Raw genomic sequence first — 23,791 nt, 5'->3', positions numbered from 1 at the left:
ATGTCTCCTGCCAAATGAGAATACCTTCAAATTTGACATTTTGTATGTACTGGATACCTGTTGTGCCAAATGCGTAACAGGGAAAATTTACATTGGAGGTGTTTGTGCCCAACAATGAAACAAACATTTGGGGTATGCAAATCATCTGTGCCACAAAAGTGTCACCTGAAATGGACCTTTCTAACACCATTGAACTTACAAATCCATACACAGATGAGAGAGATACAGATCGCGTGGAATCAGTCAAAGTCTCAGCATCACCTGATAATGAGGGCCGATTGTTCCATGAAATGTGACAGGTGAGACTGCTATCAGAGAGTTGATATTCTTGAGAGGGCACTCTATCATGAAGCAATTCCTGGAGAGGGCAATCCCTCATTTGCATGTGCCGCATTCTTATTTAAATTAGCCACTGTGTTATTGCTTAATATTCATATGTTATGGAGAGCACTTTACACCACCAGATCGGGCAAGTCATGAATAATTTAGCGCTGTGAAGCCAAATAAACTTATTATTTCCCAGGCTTGAAAAAAAATTGTAGGCAGAGGTGGGAATCGATCTCGGTACCTCCCGGTTAAAAAGCACAATGCAAGACCACTATGCCAGCTAAATATCTGTTGTGAGACGTGTAACATTAAATCAGTAATAAAAGAAGTAGATTCTTATTTTGGGCTGAAATTGTAGAAAAGGGGAAATGTTTTTCCCTGCTCTAAAGAAAATAAAAATTGAGATCTTTAAACAAAATGTTACGGCTCTATTGAAAAAAAAAAGATTGATATCAAAATAACTTGTCTATTTTATATTTATTTCACGAGGCGGCATTATCACAGACGAACACTGTATAGGCTAAAAACTAGATCCTCACCACTACCTGCCGTCGTAGGTCAGTGGTAGAGCATCAGACTGATGATGCCAAGATTGTTGGTTCGAGTCCTCCTGTCAGCAATGTTTATTTTTGTGAATGCAATGCTACGATACCATTTGTTAAAATTTTTTATTTATTTATTTATTTTTTTATTTGTTTGTTTATTTTTTTTAATGTAAATAATTATGTATTTATTTTGTTTAATCACTCACTCACACTCAAAGAGGGCTCTTGGTCGATCAGTTCATTTATTCATTGTTTGATGGTTGTGATCGTCTGTTGATCGAAATTGAATATCATATAATTTATTCATATTCATTGTTTGTGAATTGATTGATTGATTGATTGATTGATTAACTGATTGATTGATTTGTTGAGCCGGTGCAAGTGAGTGCGTAGAGGCGAATTACTTGAACAAGCCTTAATAATTATAATAAATAAATAAATAAATAAATAAATAAATAAATAAATAAATAAATAAATAAATAAATAAATAAATAAATAAATAAATAAATAAATAAATAAATAAATAAATAAATAAATAAATAAATAAATAAATAAATAAATAAATAAATAAATAAATAAATAAATAAATAAATAAATAAATAGCTTCCCCCTCTCAGCCTGCCAAAAATATTGTGACCACCCCCCTGTTGGACATTCAAATTATTGGGATTCCAAATAATGATTAAATACATCAGATTTGTAGATGTAGGCCTACAATAAGAAAACTGAAAAAAAAACTAAACCGATATTTTACTCATTATTGACCATGGTAGGCGAAATCATCAATAGTGATTAAAGAATTTTTGTTCAAAATAAAATTTCCATATCATAAGCGTTTCCGGACATTTACTGTTATCCTCCCGGGAGGTGAAAATACTCACGTACAAGGTTTCCCACGAAAAATCCTAAAACATGGGTCTACTGAAGAAAAAATCCTTAGACATGGGTCTCCCTTTTTCCGTGCTATGTGTGAAAAGGAAAAACATGCGGGAAAAACATGTTGCTTTTACTATTTTCAAGCTCAAATCCTTAGATATGGGTCCTTATTTTCCTGACAATCCTTAGATATGGGTACCTATTTTCGGTAAAATCGTGACCCTTAGAAATGGGTATGGGTTCGAAGCTCGGGCACACATCCCCGCGAAAAATAATCCAAGTCCCCCCGGTTATCCTAAGCCTTTTATAAAGCGTTATAAATCGCACTTCCATTTTACCCTCCCCAGGACTCAAAACTATTGCACAGCCCCTGATAATCTCCAATATTATTCAATTGCTTTTTTCGATGGGCCTAAACTCTTGTAATAGGCCTACACATATTAAATACAGCAAGCTGCATTCAAATTATACATCACGATACAAGTGGTATTCCAGAAACTCTGCACATCAGTGACATCACTTAATTAATATTACTACCGGTAGTGAACAGCAAGCTTCAAAGCTTGAAAGTGCGCCCGCTTTACTACCTGAGAGCAATCCGTAGCGGCGTTTCAATTTATTACTTGTTTAGAAATCCACAAGATCAAATAGAACGGTGAGTAATGATTATTTACTTGTTTTTAAAATAAACTTCTTAGGCCAGTAATAAACTACGCCACGGCCGACAACTATAGTTTGAATGATATTTATTATCACACGAGGAAATAAAACAAACGAATATGGCGCTTCACGTGACGGTAGGTCAGGTCAGTGGTCAAAGGTTTTTATCGCTAAATCGCTGGCTGGATATCGTATCAAATTCAAGTGATACACTACCGTCGTATTATTGACACCAATTTCTAATTTCGACATTACTATTGCGAAAGGTTATTCCATTATCAAATTAGTAGACTTTCTGTAAAAACAAATCATTGGTGCCTGATGGGAAATACTAGTACGCCATCACCGGATTGCTCTCAGCTCTGCTAGCTGGCGCTCTTTAAGCTTGCTACTCGCATTCAACAGGCAGAGTTCGCAAAACTAACGGCGTCGTTATTTGCCAACCCTAATTAACATGATCAAGGGATCGAAATTAATTATTCATAACCGATCGATAACTGGCCTCATTTTCTAAGTAGCAAGCCAGCGGGATATGTCATAGGTTTGCGTTGATAATAGAACAACCGTGAATCTAGTGTCACCCCCTTGACTCTATTCACGTGGTTTCTTTTCCAACGCTAAAAGATCACGAATTTTGGTGGTTTGCAAATAAAAAGTGTCCGCACTATCGATTGATTACGTAACTGTTATGAATAATTTATTAGGTTTTTCAATGCAATCGCCTCGACCCATTAATACATAGTATCTGTATTATCAAAGTACTTGGAATAGCAATCCGGTGAGTTCACTGAACTACGCCCTAATACTGATGGCGTTTTAATGGCGTTTAATGGCGCTAATCCTCTCCATACACAGATGAACAAATACAATAGATGAAGGTCAACACGTATGACCTCCTATGTGACATGTTATATGTGATGTACAAAAACCTGAATATCATAAAGATCAGTATTCGTTTGTGCATATGAACTGCACATTTACGTTGCTAGATATTACTCATTATATATAATGACAAATATTGGTATTATGACAATACGGTATATACATTGTATATAAAACGACTGATAGATCCTACTATCATGGCGTCAGGTCAATGTTCATCATACCCCGTATGTTTCTTAAAATTCATTCATATTTGAGACAAATTGCTGTGCCAATTTTATTGGTGCACAAGTAGATCCGTGTTTTTTTTTATTTTCATTTCCTTTTAATGAAAGAATTAAGGTTTTCCACTGCACGGTGGCCACACGGGTGATACTAATTTTAATGCTATATTTTCAAAACGAATACGTGCTCCCGATTGGCTCTATAGCGATTTCACAGAAAAGGTATTTCTAGTGCAATGCAGCGTCGGACTCTAGCTGAGAGCGTAGCCTAAGTCATAAAAACTCCAAAAAGGGCTCTCCATACACAAATGAACAAACACAAAGGAGGGTAGTCTCCTCCGTGACCGGCTTGATTTCGATGGAGCGGAACCAAATTGGCTGCGGAGGAGACGGGTCATTTTTCCATGCAAATTTTTCAGTGTCAGCCGCCTGCTGCTATGCAATTACGGCGTATTTTCACGCTCTATCGCGTATACTCGAAGGCACACAACGCTGGCGTGATTGTTAGACATGGTACAATCAAACAATCAAGCATCAAGCAAGCATCAAGCCCTCATGAATATGCAAGAACTCACATCATACAATGCACAGGGACTTTGATTCGTTGTAGGCGGTCTGTATCTCTCTCATCTGTGAGTCCATACTGGTATGAGAATGGGGAAATATAGCTGGGTTGGACATATATATATATATATATTCAAAATTGAAAGGCATTTCTGAGAAATGATGAAAGAAGTTGCCTAGTGCCTGTTATTACTAGGATTTAGGAAAATATTATTTCATGGGTAAATTTGTTAAACCATCTTTTCCAAATGGTGGGTGAAAAACTGCAGTTCAACCAGAGCGTTTATGTGTTAATGTCACAATACTGGTGATGTACATGTTATGAATCTTGTGAATTACTTGATAATGTCCCATGATTTCCTCTTCTCTATTCATTTAGTTTTAAATATAAAACAAATTTTCTTCTCATATCTGGTACATGTGGTATTGGATTTAGATCTTTACATACCACGGCCGGATCCACGGTAGTTAAAGAGCCGTGGTCCGATTTTTCATGTTCTGTTTTCTATCTTGCATTGAGGCATACCATTATCTTTCCAAATTTTGAGTTGTATTGCTCTAGTGGTTTTGATATGAGAAGCAAAAACATGTATAGCATACTCCATAGGATAGTACATACACTTCAGGGTACAAGCCACCAGAGTTTTGTTCACACCATTTATATTGAAAGTTACCTCTGGCAATAAATTTTACTGGAGTAATGCCTGAGGTAATGAGAAAAATATGAGCTTTCTTCCGACACCAAAATCACAGTTTTAAATCAGTTTTGATTTTGATCAAGAAAAGTGTGAGATAAGGCTGTCAATGGGGTCAAGTTCAACCCTCAGAATTAAAAAAAAAGTATGTGTATATTGAATTAAACAACCTCCTCACTCCAAGTTTGTTTTATGTTCTGTTTAATATTTTCTTTCTATTCATATTCATTTCCTCATATTTTCTCATTTTTGTGGCCCAAATTTAAAACCACTTAAAAAACAATTGGTGTTTTGCTGTTTATGTAACCATAAGACAGTTTGAACTTTTCACAATGAATTATTGTAAAGCAGGAAATGTTTGTCCATGAAAATTTTGTGAATTTTGAGAGTGCGGTTCATTTGTAAAATATTTTACGCCCGCAAATATTTTTTCTACCTAAAGGCGTTAAGAAAATGTACAATTTTGCAAAAATTTCATGTCCCCAAAACATGGGTTATCTCAAAATGTAAAATTTTATTATGCTGTGAAAATATCATGCTTTAATAACAGTCCATAAATTACTAAAAATAAACAGTTTATGTCTGATCTAATTTTGCGCTATATGTGTGAATAGGTTATGGGAAGAGGATGTCAGATCATATGGGTCAATGAACTCACAACCATGAACCTCAGCTGGGATCCTTAACCCAGAAGTTCCACTTTATGCTAAGGTGCTGCTAAATAATTATGGGAAACTAAAAATTCCCCTGAAAGGGAACGGTCACTAATTCCTATAAAAGGCTGTACTACTTGGAATGCCTACAAAAGGTTGTAATATTTAAAATACTAGTAGTATGATATTCATGATTTGAGTGGGACACTGTATTGATCTCTGATGAAGTCAGAGACACATCTGACGAAACTCACACAGGGACCCGCTGTACCGGTACTGTGATAACCGTCGGCGTACTTGTAGAAATACTATAACTTATTATTGATTTATTGTTTGCACATTTCAATGTATAAAGCATTTTGACAATTGACATGGCAATGGTTTTCTCGAGCACCCTGTATGAGTGACAATGCCAAATGTTCTTATAAATATAAAATGTTATGTTTGTATGAATGTTGAATGTACTCAGTCTTAAATTGACCAATTATCATGCCAAAATTGAGAGTGCAGTTTTATTGGACTCTTTGCAAGTCATGTGCATGTTGCAAATTTATTATCAAAACCTGAAACTGATTGCTGCTTGCTATACTTTAACACTGTTGGAGTGTTGCATTTTTCTCCACTGAATGCTTCTACCTTCAAATTGTGCAAGGATCTTTGCTTCCAGATCTATAGATCATGCCTGTACTATAGAGGTATGCTTAATAAACCATGCAGTATTTCCTAATAGACCATTAAATAAGGCGATGAGATACACAGGAAGCATTAATTACAAATGAAACTCGAGTATTTCCTTAAGGTTAGTCTTAACCCTAGAATTATGGAAACAGGGTTTAATTTACTTTAGAAAAAATTGTGTAGCAAATTTTTTTTTTTAGTGAAAGCACTATTTAGGTGATGTTCTTATGATATTAGCATGTTTGCTATTTGTTGCAAATGTTTGTTTTAAGAATTGTATGTTGTGTATTAATTGAAGTATAAAAATACCATCTTAATGTGTCAGAAACCAAGAGTTTATGGGGGACCACACCAGAGGCCCTAAGGTGGCCCCTGGACACCATACACTAGGGGAAAGCCTCTCATGAAAAAAAAAAAAAAAAGAAAAAAGAAGCTTATTTTAATAAGCTTCCTTTTCTTTTAAAATGGGATTTTATCCTCATTTTTCTTCGTTTTTTTGGCAAGCCTCACTCACACCCCTGTATGCATACTCTTTTGCAGATTTTAACATCTGTCTTCTGAAGCGAGACAACAAGTTAAACTTTCCTACATTTATAGCATTTTACATTTTCTCCAATGAGGTAACTAATAATACTAATAAATAATACTGTTTTCTAATATTTTTCAGGTCCTATTTATGATGAGAAATGTACCTGCCCAGAAGAAGAAGTCAAGTGGAAGGAAAATATGCACTGCCCGACCGACGTTCACCCGCAGATCACTCGAGATCTGTCGCTATTTCCGAGCATTGACATAGATCGCTTAGCAGAGGAAGCAATCCAGAGATTTGCCAGACATCACAGTCTATGCCATTATGTGATTGTAGATAACACTGTAAGTTGAGCATATGGGCATCTAGTGTATCAGCATTTTTCACTGCCGTGAAAAATTGTCGGTCTTTTTTTGTGGCAACAGAAATGTGCTGTAGCAGCTACACTGTGCAATGTCCTTAACAAAGCTTAGGCCAAAAAAATAATTGTTTGCTTGCCCTCGAATGGATTTTAAAAATTGGGTCGGTCGGTCAGGAAAAGTTTTTTTTTTTTTTTTTTTTTTTCCCTGTTTAGATGGTCTTTTTTCCAGGTACCAAACGTTAAAATTCCGTAGCTATAACATAACGCCATGGTCCAGCATCTGTGCTCGCCACTTGCACCTTAAAAAATTATAGCTCTTCTACATGTAGGCCTACGTTTAATGAAGTGTACAATTCTCCTAGTGTTTTCTGCTTTTCAAAACTACCTATCAGCGTTTTCGGTCCTTGCTTCACCTGTACAGCTAGCGCTACTCGTGTTGTGTCCACCATATTTAATTGAAATCATATTTATACCAAGCGATTTGTGCTCTTAATAAAAGTAGCCTCGACAAACATGTTGAAAAAAATAGTGCAATGTTACTTCCTTGTCAATACGAACAAATATCATGAATTTAAATATTTATTAACAAGAAATGAATATCTGGTACAACTGTTTTCAAATTTTATCTACTTTTACCATATTTTTAAATCTGCTATTGTATCCATTCTTGCACGATATGCACAATTATATTTTGCCTGTAAATAAACTCATCCCTAGATGCGCCGTCCGAAATGTGCAGGTGGATAGCAAGTTGTATTAGAGCTTAGACGCTGAGGTGGTATACGAAATTGCGGAACCCGACAGTCAGGTACAGCCGAACATGTAAACATGCAGGAAATGGTATTTTACAATGTTTCTTTTAAATCATCAGTTTTTCAGATGAAAAATACATGCCATTTTTGGGAAAATTGCAAAAAAAAGAAGTTCTACAGTCGGGACTGCCGAGACGGTCGGTCGGGCGAGGGCAAGCAAACAACTTTTTTTTGGGCCTTATGTTGCTGAGAAGCGAAAATTCAGGGGGGAAAGGTGCCTGGGTAGTACCCTGGGGTCTAAAATCAGCCTATTTTGAGATTTGGGCAATTCCTTGTCCCAACGCACCCAGGGTTGCCGCTGTTTCTGGATACACCACTGAATTGCAGTGGGGATTTTATTGAAAAAGGCACACAAAAGTCAGACTATAGTAAAGTGGTATTGCCTTCATGTATGCCTCCACAGAGTTAGCCTAGTATGAAGATGGGAATAAAGCCTGGGGAATAAAGCTGTCTAATCCATCAATGAAGGCTAATACATGCAGGCTAATTTGGTGTAGGCTATGGAAGATTGACTCCTTAATTAATAAACCCTAACCCTGCACAATCCTACAAAACCATACATCCTAAAGTTTGTTCAGTTTATATAAGGCTGAAAATATAAGACTCATAACACTGTATTATATAGAATGGCATGCGTAATGTGTGACTGGTGCACGCTTATGTGAATTTACACGAGCTTGAGTTGGGACTGTATTGATGTGTGCAGTAACAAAAGCTGAATAATTTCCACAGTATGTAAGCTAAATAAACTTTAGATCATGTCCCCCCTTGAGCTGATGGAAGTTGGCATTACAGAGGACACCTCTGACCATATCCCCCAAAGTGAAATTTCAATGAACACAGCTTTCAACAGCTGTATGTGATCCAACCGTGATCATATCTCGCATATTTCAAACTGCAACGCACAGTTGTACACGCAGCATGCATCGTGCAGTGAACTTGAAAAATTGTTACACTATGTCGGGCTGTGTTCATTCAATTGAAATTTCTACTGTTTAGGGTTAATATACAAAGCCCAAGGCAAATTTCAGAAATGTCTTTTGGTCAGCTGCTTTTACTGCACAAAATATGACTGAACTCTCTAAACCGACATAGGAGATATGCTCTCTAATTGAAAACTTTTCTGAAATCACTTTAAAATGGTCGATAAATTGGGAAAATACAATTGTACCATTTACTTATCTGAAATATCCACATGAACAAAGTATTTCGAAAACTTAAAGATTTTGGCCTTCATTGAGATCAAATCCCCTGTTAAATTTGCATAGAATTCCATGTGCCCAGGCATACAGAATTAAGATTTATCTATCTTGACTTGAAAATGCAGTGTCTAGCTTACTTATTGTAGGGGTTAGGGACTGATCGTTATTTACGGCAGGGGGATAATGGGCATTTTGGAAAAAATAACAAAATTCGCGTTCCCCCCTCGCGTCCGCTCAAAATTTACGGATTCCCCTTGTTTTTCTGAATTTCTCCATTTAAAACTTAACACTCCCCCCTTTTGATTCAACAACAAATTTTGCGTACCCCAATCAGGACCCCAAATAATTTTGGGTTCCCCCCTCAAAATGCCCATTCCCTCCTGTCGTAAATAAAGATCGCTCCCTTAGTTACTTAGAGAATAAAAGATAGGATTTTGTCTTTATTTTGCCTATCCAATATCGTATCATAATGGATGGGCTGGCCAGTATTTTGAGTAGTGAATGCCGGGTTTGTGAGAAAAACTGCTTTTTCCAGAAAAAAAATAAAGTTACTTTTGTGAGGAGATCCCCATTGTTTTTAATGAACGAATTCCTCACAAGCATCTAAGCCGCCGAAATGCATTCTTAGTTCTCGCACATGTATTACGCAAACGTATTATCGCACGATCATTGAGGAGCAACAAGCGTGCCGCCGTTGCGTGGCGGTGTGCACCCTGATATTATACACCAGAAAACCAATCAAATTATGTGAATTCTTTACAAGACATACCCACTGAATATTAATACATATTGTAAATGTTCTGATAGGGCCAAGAAATGGCATGTGTGTGGAATAGTGTGGTTTGAGATTGAGGGGATCTCCGAATGTCCCTGTAAAGTTCATGGCTAGTTACTCATTGTATATTTTCCTATGTCACTCAACACCTACAAATCCAGACCAGTATAACACCTATTTAATAAAGATGACTTTAATGCCATAAGGTCAAGTTTGCAAACTTTATACTACAACAAATCCTTGAAATTATATCAAGCATGGGGGGCTTAAGGGGTTAGTTTCCTGCTTGTAGTAGCATTATATAATTGAAGACCGAATTAAAAAGACTAGTTTGTGTCTGATGTTCTGTCAACCAGACCAAAATGCAGTACTCCGCTGCGCAGGTCAGCAACCAATAACACCGCGCCATTGCCCTGATGTTAGATGCAAACTAGTCTTTTTAATTCAATTATAGTTGTTATTTTTGCTGGACCAAGAAATCCAGCCTAGAAGTGTATCTTTACTTAATTGCTTACTGATGAACCTTGTCTTAAGGTTGGTCTTAACCCTGGAATTATGGAAATTTTTGGCCTCATAACTTCTTGGACAAAAGTATATAAAAGTATACATTCTTAGGGACCGTTCATTATTTCCACGGAGGGGGGCCGGGAGAATACATGGGGGTCAGATGGTTTTGTCAGGCAAAAAGGGGGGTCAGATGGTTTTTAGTTATTGAAAGGGGGGGTCAGATGGTTTTGCATCTCAAAAATCTTGAGCTTCCGGGGCTTCGCCTTCTGGACCCCATCTGGAACATTGCCCCATGACCCCTGACCATTAGATTTATAAGCTTTGCATGTCGGCCGACACTTTGGTCCTAGTCCGGACTTAAGTCGGGCCTCAACCTGTTTTTCACCTGCCACGGTGTGAATTGACATAAATTTGCACCAAAAGTAAGTAATTTATTATAACATTTTGAAAAAATGGGTCATTGGGTAAAACATTCCAAAAAATGGAGAAAAATTCTAGATTTTGCTTCTAATTTGCCAAATGAACAATACAAATTTGCTGAAATAAGAGAATTTTGAACCATATTTCATAAATACACATGTACACTGCCATTTTCGTAATAGAGAATTAAGAATAATCAAACTGCTGCACAATAATGCTGTGGTCAGACTCTTCTTTGTTCTTTTACAATGAAAAGAGACAACTACACCACCCCAAATCATCATCATCATCATCATAATAATAATACTAATAGAAATTCACCCTTTCAGAAATTATATTATGGTTGTGTGCTGGACAAATGTTCCGGACATTAATGTGCAGTGACTGCCACTGAGTAGTGAAAACACACAAACCACAGCCACCCTAGCTCTATGGATGGGGTGTACATGTCTGTGTGTATGTTTTCTCTCTTTCAAGAGTTTAATGAATTAGAAAGTTCCATGAAAGAAATTTTAGATATTTTTATATAGTCAAAATATTTATTATCAATTATTTCATTAACGATAACAGTCATGATTCTGGGAAGTGACAGACAAATCTAAATAATTTTGTGGATATGTTGGATATTATGACAACAAATTTTGAATCAAATGTGAGATCTATGTTGACATTTTTAGATAATCATTTCATATTTTACATGGATCTAATTGGACCTGTGTCCAAGTTTTGAGCCGAACCGAGTCTGTTTGTGTCCGAGTCCGGCAAAAAGTGGACTTGAGTCCGATCGATACATCACCATAGGCGTAGACCCCCCCCCCCCATATTTTGCCACGGGGGATGCTCCATACAATCACCCCCAATGTTGCTGAATATAGGTTTCTGACCACATATATATTTACCCATTTTAGCCCCAAAAGTGCAAATTTCCGTGCGCTTCGCATGCAAGTATTCCACTTTTGCACCATATTTCATCAGTCTAGCTTTAAAATATCAAAAATTTTCGCGCGCTTCCCGTGCATTTACCATAAACTGATTTTGTCGCCAAAAGGTGCTGGATTCAGTCACTATACTTCAAGAATTTTTTTCCAACCCCATCCCCCCCATGTCAAAAAGAAATATACGCCACTGTACATCACTGATTTATGGTAAGATGTCACAAACTACTTTTTATTCATTTTAATATACTGATGAAGAAGATTTTGCAACTCATTCATTTTACACCAAAGGGGGCTATATACTGCACCCAGTATCAACATGTATGAGAAGTTGATGCATACTTTTGAAAAATAATAAATGATAATTAAATTACAACTTAAAAAAATGAAATAAATTCGTTTTACAGCCATTTTACATAAAACTAATGAATTATAATAATTTTGACCCCAAGTTTCCAAACCTGCCACTTGAAAGATTGTTCTTGGTGCAAAAAAACTGTAGTCGTATGGATAATATCACTGTGGTTTATGTTCAGGGACCTGTGGTATTGAAGTACATGTACTAGCTGGGCACAGGGTGGCAGTTTGAACCAAAAACTGTGTACATGCATGTGAAATAAATAATATTTAGAAAAATAAATAAAACAAGTTAAAATACCCTGTGGGGTTCTACCTAGTTGAAGGTATATGAGGATGTGCCACGTTTTGGGGTCCTTTTCAGTGTTTTTGGTATATTGATGGGTGTCTATTCAGTAAAGACCAATATTTGGAGAAAAGTGCCCAATTACTGCAATTAGGGTAATTAGGTGCTTTTTGTGAAAAATTGGTATACTGATAGCCGGGTGGCAAAAACAGTAAGGGCATCATTTGTCAGCCTGATATGTGGCAGTGACGTGATGAGGCAGCTGATCCATGCGCGCATCTATTGCGCGTGTGCATACGCCAGGTGGGGGGGGGGTCATATGATTTTCATGTAGCTCAGAGGGGGGGTCATATGGTTTTTATTATCGGAGAAGGGGGGGTCATATAGTTTTCGGCAGTGACTTTCTGTCTGCTCCCGGCCCCCCCCCGGTAGAAATAATGAACGGTCCCTTAGAATGGCAAAGACATCTGTGAGGTCAAATTAAGGGCAAATATGCTCAGTTTTGAAGACAAAATTGTTTTACCCAAATTTGTTTGGCTAATATAACAAAAAATTGGCTCACATCGGCGATATTTGCACTGTTATTTAAATAGCAATTTTCTTTGTATTGCCTCATCTGTTTGGGCCAAAATGAAAAGAAGACATATATCTAACAGTGACAGCTAACACTTTGTGAAAAACAAATACAACTAGAGCCGCTGTGGCTCTCGAGCCACATATATCGTAGGTTTTTTCTGTGATGGCTGTTGTAACTCTGGATGGGGGCGGGGATGAGGTGGGGTTGGGGCTTGGTTGTTAGGATGTTGGTGGTTAGTTGTGCCTAATGCCCTACCAAAGGCTGATATCCTTCCCAAAACCTTTCCTATTGCACCACCAACTGCAAATTAGGTGTGTTTAGACGGTAGCCCACTTACAAGCAAGCCGGCAATTAAATTATGCCAGGGAAGTGAGACTAGGCTGCAAGGGAGTGTGTGTCCACACGGGACTTACTTCAGGGATCGATATAATGGGATAGGCATCGTAGTATTACGTAACACACCGAAAGATAATAGGCGCCATATTGCAGGAGGGTTAGAGTTCATAGAGGAAACGTTAAAGGTTAGTAGATTAGGTCACCCAGGCACATCACTAATGTGTTTCACGAGTTGTAATACCGACAGGTAAAAACATTGATTTTGTAAAATTCTCCCGATTTTTTTTTTTTACTAAATAAGGTTAGTACTTCAAACCATTCTTTGATGAATCTATGCAATATGACGGTAATTTTTTTTTTTTCTAAGAATCAATCTTAAACATCTTCATGATATTCATTTTTTTGCGCATGGTCAAAGCATGCTCTTGCGCTATCCACAGACTATCCGGTGGAAACTTCAAAGCAACGATCATGCGTTAATATTTACAAAATGGCTAATGATGTAGTTTAAGTCGAACAATAGCGTGACCGGCGTGACGTAGTTTTTGGCATTGTTCCTATATGCACTTTCACCCTCCTGCTTACTTGTAAGCCAACATGATCTATGAGCCAACTCAAAAGTAAGAGTGACCTTCACTGGTAAATTATGCCATGATTATGCACAATCAGAATAGAATTGGGTCATCAAGGTCATGCTTACATGCGAGTTTACAAGCAAGTCTTGTTCACACTGGCCTTACATTCAATGTATTTCGCTACCCGGGGCACTTCAATATGAAATGGATATAGGTTTAGGGCTGGCACTTTTGCAGTAAGGGCCATTCGGTGAGAGCAAAATGTAAACAATATGGGGTCATTGGGTGAGAACATGACTTTTGGAACCTTTGGGTGAGAGCCAAACAGTGTCAAAAAAATCTCAAAAATCAAATTTTTAGTTCAAAAAGGCTTCAAATTTCTTTGTTTTGTCAAATAATAGGTAACAAAATCAGTGATAAATGAAAATTGCTGTTTTGTATTACTCGAGTTTCGAGTCTCAAATTTCGAATATCGAGTGTCAAATTTTCAGGTTTTGACTTTATAATATCGAGTTTCCAGTAATACAAAAAAGTATTTAAACAAACAAAACAAGCAATCACAAAACATTCACAAAAACGTGCATTTTCACGATAATGACATTCACAACGGACCCTTTCTAATGGACAAATGACATTCAAAACCCACTCATATTATTTCTTGGTCAAAATACTATAAAATGGGTCAGAAATTTAGACCTAATTTCGAGTCTCGTCATTTTAAAGAAAACTGACCTTTTCTAATGGACAAATCACATTTAAAAGCCACTTATAATATTTCTTGGTAAAAATTATTATAAAGTAGGCGAGAAATAACTAATTAAATTTGGCCTCCTAGAGAGTTATAATCGAGACTCGAAATTTAGACCCAATTTCGAGTCTCGTCATTTTAAAGAAAACTGACCTTTTCCAATGGACAACTCACATTTAAAAGCCACTCATATATATTTTTTTGTAAAAATTACTATAAAGTAGGCGAGAAATAACTAATTAAATTTGGCCTCCTAGAGAGTTACAAACACGTCTACAAATTTAGGCCCAATTTCGAGTCTCGTCATTTTAAAGAAAACTGACCTTTTCTAATGGACAAATGACATTTAAAAGCCACTCATAATATTTCTTTGTAAAAATTATTATAAAGTAGGAGAGAAATAACTAATTAAATTTGGCCTCCTAGAGAGTTATAATCGAGACTCAAATTTAGACCCGATTTGAGTCTCGTCATTTTAAAGAAAACTGTCCTTTTCTAATGGACAAATCACATTTAAAAGCCACTCATAATATTTCTTGGTAAAAATTATTATAAAGTAGGCGAGAAATAACTAATTAAATTTGGCCTCCTAGAGAGTTATAATCGAGGCTCGAAATTTAGACCCGAATTCGAGTCTCGTCATTTTAAAGAAAACTGACCTTTTCTAATGGACAAATTACATTTAAAAGCCACTCATAATATTTCTTGGTAAAAATTATTATAAAGTAGGCGAGAAATAACTAATTAAATTTGGCCTCCTAGAGAGTTATAATCGAGACTCGAAATTTAGACCCGATTTCGAGTCTCGTCATTTTAAAGAAAACTGACCTTTTCTAATGGACAAATCACATTTAAAAGCCACTCATAATATTTCTTGGTAAAAATTATTATAAAGTAGGCGAGAAATAACTAATTAAATTTTGCATCCTAGAGAGTTATAATCAAGACTCGAAATTTAGACCCAATTTCGAGTCTCGTCTTTTTGAAGAAAACTGACCTTTTTTAAAGGTCAAATGACATTCAAAACCCACTCATATTATTTCTTGGTCAAAATACTTTAAAATGGGTGAGAAATAGCTCATTAAATTCTGCCTCCTAGAGAGTTAAAATCGAGACTCGAAATTTAGACCCAATTTCGAGTCTCGTCATTTTAAAGAAAACTGACCTTTTCTAATGGACAAATCACATTTAAAAACCACTCATAATATTTCTTGGTAAAAATTATTATAAAGTAGGCAAAAAATAACTAATTAAATTTGGCCTCCTAGAGAGTTATAATCGAGACTCGAAATTTAGACCCAATTTCGAGTCTCGTCATTTTAAAGAAAACTGACCTTTTCTAATGGACAAATGACATTTAAAAGCCACTCATAATATTTCTTGGTAAAAATTATTATAAAGTAGGCGAAAAATAACTAATTAAATTTGGCCTCCTAGAGAGTTACAATCGAGACTCAAATTTAGACCCAATTTCGAGTCTCGTCATTTTAAAGAAAACTGACCTTTTCTAATGGACAAATGACATTTAAAAGCCACTCATAATATTTCTTGGTAAAATTATTATAAAGTAGGCGAAATAACTAATTAAATTCGGCCTCCTAGAGAGTTATAATCGAGACTCGAAATTTAGACCCGATTTCGAGTCTCGTCATTTTAAAGAAAACTGACCTTTTCTAATGGACAAATGACATTTAAAAGCCACTCATAATATTTCTTTAAAATGACGAGACTCGAAATTTTAAATGTGATTTGTCCATTAGAAAAGGTCAGTTTTCTTTAAAATGACGAGACTCGAAATTAGGTCTAAATTTCGAGTCTCGATTATAACTCTCTAGAAGGCAGAATTTCATTAGTTATTTCTGACCCATTTTATAGTATTTTGACCAAGAAATAATATGAGTGGGTTTTGAAATGTCATTTGTCCATTAGAAAGGGTCCGCTAGAATTTCATTATCGTGAAAATGCACGCTTTTTGTGAATATGTGTGTTAATATGTATGTCTGTGAATGTTTTGTGATTGCTTGTTTTGTTTGTTTAAATACTTTTTTTTATTACTTGAAACTCGATATTATAAAGTCAAAACCTGAAAATTTGACACTCGATATTCGAAATTTGAGACTCGAAACTCGATATTATAAACTTGAAACTCGAAATTTGACTGTCGATACTCGAAACTCGAAATATAAGACTCGAAACTCGAAATATGAGGCTCAAAACTCGAAATATGAGACTCAAACTCGAAATATAAGACTCAAACTCGAAATACAAGACTCGAAACTCGAAATACAAGACTCAAACTCGAAATATAAGACTCAAACTCGAAAAATTTAACTCAAACTCGAAATATGAGACTCGAAACTCGAAAAATAAGACTCAAACTCAAGTATAAAACTCGAGACTCAAACTCGAGACTCGAAAATTTGACTCGAGACTCGAAACTCGAAGATAAGCAACACACATAGACGGGCACTACATGCACGTTTACATTTGAACGTAGTTACAAGCGACTTTACAAGCGATCGTCTGAACAAGCATATAGATGGGCAGTCGAAAAGTGCCGCAATAGCTTTGTTATTATATGGTTTACTTGGGGCCAGAAACCAATCACTCCAGTGATGACCTATTATTAACTTGTTGCTTGTTTATAAATACCATTTTTTTTTTGGCTATATGCCCAAACCTGAGATATTTTCCCCAATATTCAGAACTTATGACTCTTATGAGTTCGTTCTGTCAACAAGAACTAGCGATCTTGATTGTACTTATCATTTCCCCCATTTCATTCTGATCAATAGGCCTACTGCTGAAAATTCTGATCAATTGACAATTTTTAGAATGATTCCCTCAATTCATACTACATGTTCCATTGGCATTCATCAGTTCAAACTTGGTTCAGAAGCTTACCTTTTCCACCAACACAACTCAAAATACACATCACGAATAGCAAAAATTACAAACACAAATCACCCAACAAATCTGTCCAAATCCATCAAAATATTATCCAGTTCGGATGTGAAGACATATTAACATTGTTGCAATACCTCTTTATCTCAAACAAAGGTTAAGTTGTTACATCAACTTACATCATAAAACTGGTTTCAAAAAGACTTTTGACTGTTTGATACAATCAAGATAATTGCACTATGATCATTTTGTTCAGATATCTCCCTTCGCTGAAACAATACGCTTTGACAGAGAAAGTCACTGACCTGGTCAAGTTCATATTCATAAATACCACAGTCCCTATAATCTGTGGGTATGTACAGTGACACCATCTCCGTAAAGGCTATCGTCACCAGCATAATACCAATCATTGCTCAAATTTGACCTCATCTTTTGGAATATGAGTTTTTGTACCTAGCACATTCAAAGGTCATTCAATTATTGTACAGAAATATTGGGCAAAAGAACTGGTGCGATGGGGATTGATGTTAGTGTTACTACTGAATATTAAACAGACTCTCCCAATGGTCACCCATTCTTACAGGGCCTTCTCCTCTAAGGTTTACTATCTCCGGGTACTATCTATACCCTGATGAGGCAAGCAAATGGTTAGTGACATATTCCTCAAGTACTAGTAATATCTGTCTTTAAAGCTCTTAAACAAACGTTTTGTAATGAGTCAATGGGGTATGCCAACAGTACCACACGCTTACAACAACTGGGCACTTTACTCGAGGTATAAATACCCAGTTTACTCGAGTTAAATACCCCTCTCGCAATACAGCTAGTGTGAAAGTACCTTCGCATACTTACAACTGAACACCCCTTAGCTAGTGTGAACACCACTCCCTTCATTACAAAACAGCCACACCAATCCTGCCACTAATATAACAGCTCCTTTAAAACAAACGTCCCATATTACGCACAATTAAGAATAACACAAACAGCACCCACTCACCTTACAGCAGCTATCACACAAGTCATCTACAAAACTTTCTGAGTTCAAAGTAACTAAATTATTTGGTTACAACTTCCTACAACCTTGAACTTGGTTCAAGTCCATTCAATCAATATCACATTACTTACTGCACTTACAACTCCTAAAATCCCTACTGGTATTTCACTTCTAGTAAACACCTTTCACTACTCCCTAGGGATCATTGTGCATTCACAACCTTATCAATCCATATGTTAATACTCTCTCCATTAATCTCCATCAACTGAAAACAAACAATTTGGCCAAGTTCAACTAAACAAACTTACCAATTCCCACTGCAAATTCCAATTAATATTAACCCTTGAAACTCCACAAAACCAGTCCAAACATTCATTAACACCACATTCATTAAATCATCAACTCCTCCCAAAACACATTTTTCTACCCTGTCACGCTCCACTACACAAATCGCAATTGAAAAAACAATTCAATATCCATTAATTACTACACCACAATTTATCGAAACCTAATACCATGTACCCAAGCACTCACACTATTTCACTGAAAATGAAGTAAGCTCGTGGCCACGTACAAATTCAAGTATCGTAGGAGGATAGCCTCCCTACGATAAATTCTATTTCTTATGGAACAATGTGTATTGATAAGGAATGACTGCACGCAGTTGGGCGCAGCACTTAACGCTAGACAGTGCACAATCTGAGGTTACTGTTCCGAACCCAGGCTTTCATTACAATGCATACAGCCTGTAGTATGTCCCTCTATAACAATACGCATACTGTACTTGTAAATATATCAACACGTCCGTCAAAGCCTCAGATTGAGCATGTTATGTACACTAGTTCCACATTGCATAATATGTGACTCACACGCTTATGTGAATTAAGGCGGGGGTAAGTTGGGACTTTATTGATGCGCACAGTAACAAAAACCGAATGGTTTTTGCCAATCATAAGCCAAACAAACTATAGTTAAGTTTTGTTCATTGGGCTTCATATTATTTTGGTCTGTTCTGTAAATAGTGTAGAATTTTAATGATTATGATGTGCTGAACATAACTATGATCCGGGGGGTCACTCCCATTCAAGGCCTGTACACCATCCACATTAATAAAAACGCGTAAAAAGGGTAGTTTTTCGTGGGTAGGCACGTATCGTGTTTAGGGTGTCAAAAACATGAAAAATTAGAAAAAAGGTAGCAAAATTGCAATTGCTAATACGCGGAAATGAAATTTAGGGGATGAAATTTGATGCAAGGAATAAAATCCCTGTTTAGGGTGTGAAAACAGGCGCATGTTACCTGTTTATGGTATCGTTTTAGCCAAGGGTTAAATCCTTGTTTAGGGTACTTTTCAAAAGTTGATTATTGCGGATGGTGTACAGGCCACAATGGGAGTGACCCCCCGGGGCTATGATGCCCCCCGGGGCTATGATGCCCCCCGGTGATGCCCTGAAAAGGACCCTATGATACCCCTAAAAATGACTTTCATTTATTTATCAAATAATATGTAGCACTTACCACAACCCTGTTATGTATTGATGGTATGTGTTTTTTGAGGAACAATTTATTACCTCTGCTGGTAGTTAAATGGTTTGTGTTACATGAACATAAATTCACACATTATTCCATTTAATGCTAGTTTATGGCTGGTGATAACATCCAGACAAAATTCCCAGCAACATTCTAGATCATTTATTTCAAACACACATTGAGTGATTTATACAGGAATGACTGGGATATTACACATTATGTATCAGAATTTTATTGCAATATTGAAAATGTGGGGAAAGTTACTTACTTGTATAATCCATGCGTGCAGTACGCACTTGTTTCTAACTGGAATTTCTGACAAATTCTTGTCCGGCAATTATTGCCGTATACGGGCGTGTCAAACTAACAACTGCGCGGAGTGTGCGCCAGTTGCTGGTAAGAAGTTCAGCAATGCGCGAGTACTATGCTTTCATCGTCAGAAAAACTCATGAAATAACCATCTTGATTTGTTTAGTTAGTTATGTGAACTATTCTCTTACAGTTTATTGACTGTACATGTTGAGTTTGATCAAAACCATAGTTTCCCATAAATATAGGCAAGGTTTATTTGTAAGTGCCAAGATTTATTGTGTGGAAATGACAAAATGGTCCACTTTACGTGACAGTGTCTTAATTCACTAGGATCCACAACATGTTCATCTGTCAGGGCACAGTTCTTTAATCCCAATACATTTGTGACTCCTCGCCACAACTGAGCCCGGATGTCGCCAATCATCATTTTAGAGATATTCAACCAAAATATTCTGCTTGAAATTAGCTTTAAAATGATGTATATCATGTCTATAGTACTTGACATTTAAGTAGTGAAAAATCAATAAAACAGTCAATAAATCCTTTCTTTCCTATTGTTTATTGTTAAGTTCGATGGAGCATATCTCAATAGTGGCACTGGCGACATCCGGGCTCAGTTGTGGCGAGGAGTCACATTTGTACATTCATTGAATGACCTTTAAAAAAAATTTTGGTACAAAAACTCATACTCTGCAACTTGAGGTCACTTTTTACACTAAGAATGTTTAATTGAGGTTTTTGAACTATGCCATTGGGATGAGGCCATTGTGGTCCATAGTGATTTCCAGTAAATGGTGTCAAATGAATAAATGAATGAACAAAGAAATGAATGAATGCTTTCCAGGGGCGGAGCTAGGGTTTGTGATGCCAAAGGGCAAGGATACAGAATGTTTTTCAGGGTATGGTGGCTAGCGATAGTGGACTTACGCGGTTAATCTTTCTTGTGCGATCAGAGTCTGAGTATAGTCGGGTAACTAAGAAGAAAATGGGTCTTACTCATCTGACTACAATGTGGGCAGTTGATTGCATCATTTGTGTCCACAAAATTAGAGAAGGAGAACCAGGACTCTCTATACTGCCTCATACAATAGCACCATCAGCTATGGGGAGAAAATTGGGGGTATTTGTGTCCTTGCCTACGGTGCGCGTCTCTCAAATGCGCATATTGTCCATGTCGCGTGTGTATGAATACCCACAACTTTTGCTCCATGCCTGTATCAATTTGGTGATCGAGTCCTGGTTCGCCTTCACTAATTCTGTGTTTGTAGCTGAGAAAGCACCCTAAACAAGTATTTTTGAATTGGCTTGGAAATAATAGGTAAACAAGTAAACAACTAATTTTAACCACATATCACTTTCTTTTGTTCTGTTACAGATTTACAGAAAAACACATGGGGAACATGTAGGTTTTAAGATGTTTTCAGATGCATTCCTCACATCACTAGCAAGAAAGGTAAGCTTTAGGAAGCACTACATGTATGTCCTAAGTAGAGTTACATAAGTCACATTTTTGGGTTGCTCTTTGATGAGATAGAGAGGAGGTTATGGATCAGAATATGATCCATAGTTGAATAAAGGAGCCATATAACGGACAGGTGTCAGTTATAATGTAGTGTCATGGATTCTCATTAAAATTAAATATGTAACAATTATGTGAAACAAATTTGGGGAATCAAATTTGATTGCGAATATCAATATTGAATCACCTACAAGCATCCACCCATACAGCTTAACATTTACGGTTCAGAATAATGTCATAATTGGTTTGAAGAACTTGTACATACTGTATTTATAGGTAATAAATGTGTATCATTTGTTAGGAGTGAAATTGTACAAAATAATGCACGTGTACTGAGATGTTGATGTGTCTAATGCACGAGCCCTGAAGGGGGAGTGTATTAAACGCATCAACATCTCAAGCAAGGAGTGATACACATTCATTTCATACACGAGGGGAAAAAACATGATTTCTGCTGTTTTTATAACAAAATTATCACCAAATATGTTGGAAAATAGAACCAAATATAAATGCATCAATCCACACGAAAAAATGACTCGATTCTACGCAACACAAACGCATGTGAAAGCACTGAACGTAGTTCACAAAGTACCATTACACAATCAATGCACTCTGTGACTCCACATACTTTTCTAACCGATTTTCTGATTGGCTGCTTTGATATCGGAGTGTATGAATAGCTGTTGAATGTAGGTGCACATTTTCTCAAATGACATTATCGATGTTGGTAGCTATGCATTAAAATAACAAACATCACTTTCTTTCATTTCGCCATGCAGCAAGTATCTTGCAGACTATCATTGATAAAAATCAACATAAAGTTCCTATGGTAGTACACAACTTTCCATCCAAAGGAGTTTGTGCCACTCTTGAACCATCCCATATTTGACAGACTATCATAAAGAGTCTCATTGTATAGGAAGTCAGAGAGGATGCTGGGAAATTACTTTAGCAGATGATAATAATTGTTTCTATGTTCTGATTCCAATCAAAACCAGATTTAACAGCAGGATATTGGTGCTATTTGTGGTTTAGGAAGACTAACACATGATTATGGTTTACTTTCAGTAGTCAAAATATTGTCATTTATTGAATTGAAGATGTATGGTGCAAATTTAGGTGGTTTCCAGCTTGACTTGTAGGAGGATCGGAATAACCTGATTTCAGTTAGGAATACAAGCATTGGGTGGGAGCATGACCTAGTGGTATTTGCACTCAAATATTGAGACAAAAAAATCTGACACACAAGAGTAATGGTATGGGTTCTATAAAGGAGATTCCAAGACTTGATATAAGGGGTGACATTTCTGTCCCATGATTTCATGCTATGCATACAAGTGTGAGAGACAAACATTTAATTTTTCCTGGGCAAAGTTTGGTTAGTAATGTTGATGAAGAATGTATTTGATATAAACCAAACCTTGATACATTTGTACAAACATTGTCTGAGAAGGCAATATCAGAGAAATGTTACCATATCTTTTCCTTGGTGTTTGCGTCAATATTTAATTAGCCAAAGTTTTTGGCCCTCACAGACTTTGTGAGCATGTATTGGTCGGGCAGGTTTCTCGACCGATCTGGATATATAATTTGCAACATGGGTCAGTGGTACGGATGGGGGTTGGGTTCATCATTCACGCTCATATCCGCTGGCTGCACAGCACAGAACTCTGCAGAATTAGGAAATTGACTTTAGAGAAATATTGGGAATGTGCATTATGCTATCAATAATAATTAATGATACAAACCAAGTAGATTAAAATAAATAATTCATTGAAGTTCATTGTTTTGATTGCTTCTACAGGTTCGTTTACCAGATGCAGAATTTTTCATAAATCTTGGTGATTGGCCGTTAGAAAAAAGAGCCGCTACCGATAGCCCTCTACCAATTCTATCATGGTGTGGATCAGACGAGACGCGGGATATCGTCATGCCAACATATGATGTCACAGAATCAACATTAGAAACAATGGGAAGGTGAGGTTGGGTTTCTGCAAAAAAATGTCAT

The 23,791-nt window shown here is 36.6% G+C and overlaps 1 protein-coding gene across 2 annotated transcripts in view; it reads left to right on the top strand.

The window, feature by feature from the left end:
- Positions 1 to 23,791, top strand: part of LOC140136080 (protein O-glucosyltransferase 2-like) — a 66,818-nt gene that overhangs the window by 23,930 nt on the left and 19,097 nt on the right. For both annotated transcript variants that reach the window (XM_072157787.1, XM_072157788.1), the window contains exons 3-5: positions 6,772 to 6,977; positions 21,640 to 21,717; positions 23,588 to 23,760. In XM_072157787.1, the coding sequence (XP_072013888.1) occupies positions 6,772 to 6,977; positions 21,640 to 21,717; positions 23,588 to 23,760 (457 nt within the window). The remainder of the gene's footprint in view (positions 1 to 6,771; positions 6,978 to 21,639; positions 21,718 to 23,587; positions 23,761 to 23,791) is intronic.

This window comes from Amphiura filiformis, chromosome 16, assembly GCF_039555335.1.
Source record: "Amphiura filiformis chromosome 16, Afil_fr2py, whole genome shotgun sequence".
Lineage (NCBI taxonomy): Eukaryota > Metazoa > Echinodermata > Ophiuroidea > Amphilepidida > Amphiuridae > Amphiura > Amphiura filiformis.
This window is presented reverse-complemented; position numbering and strand designations above follow the sequence as displayed.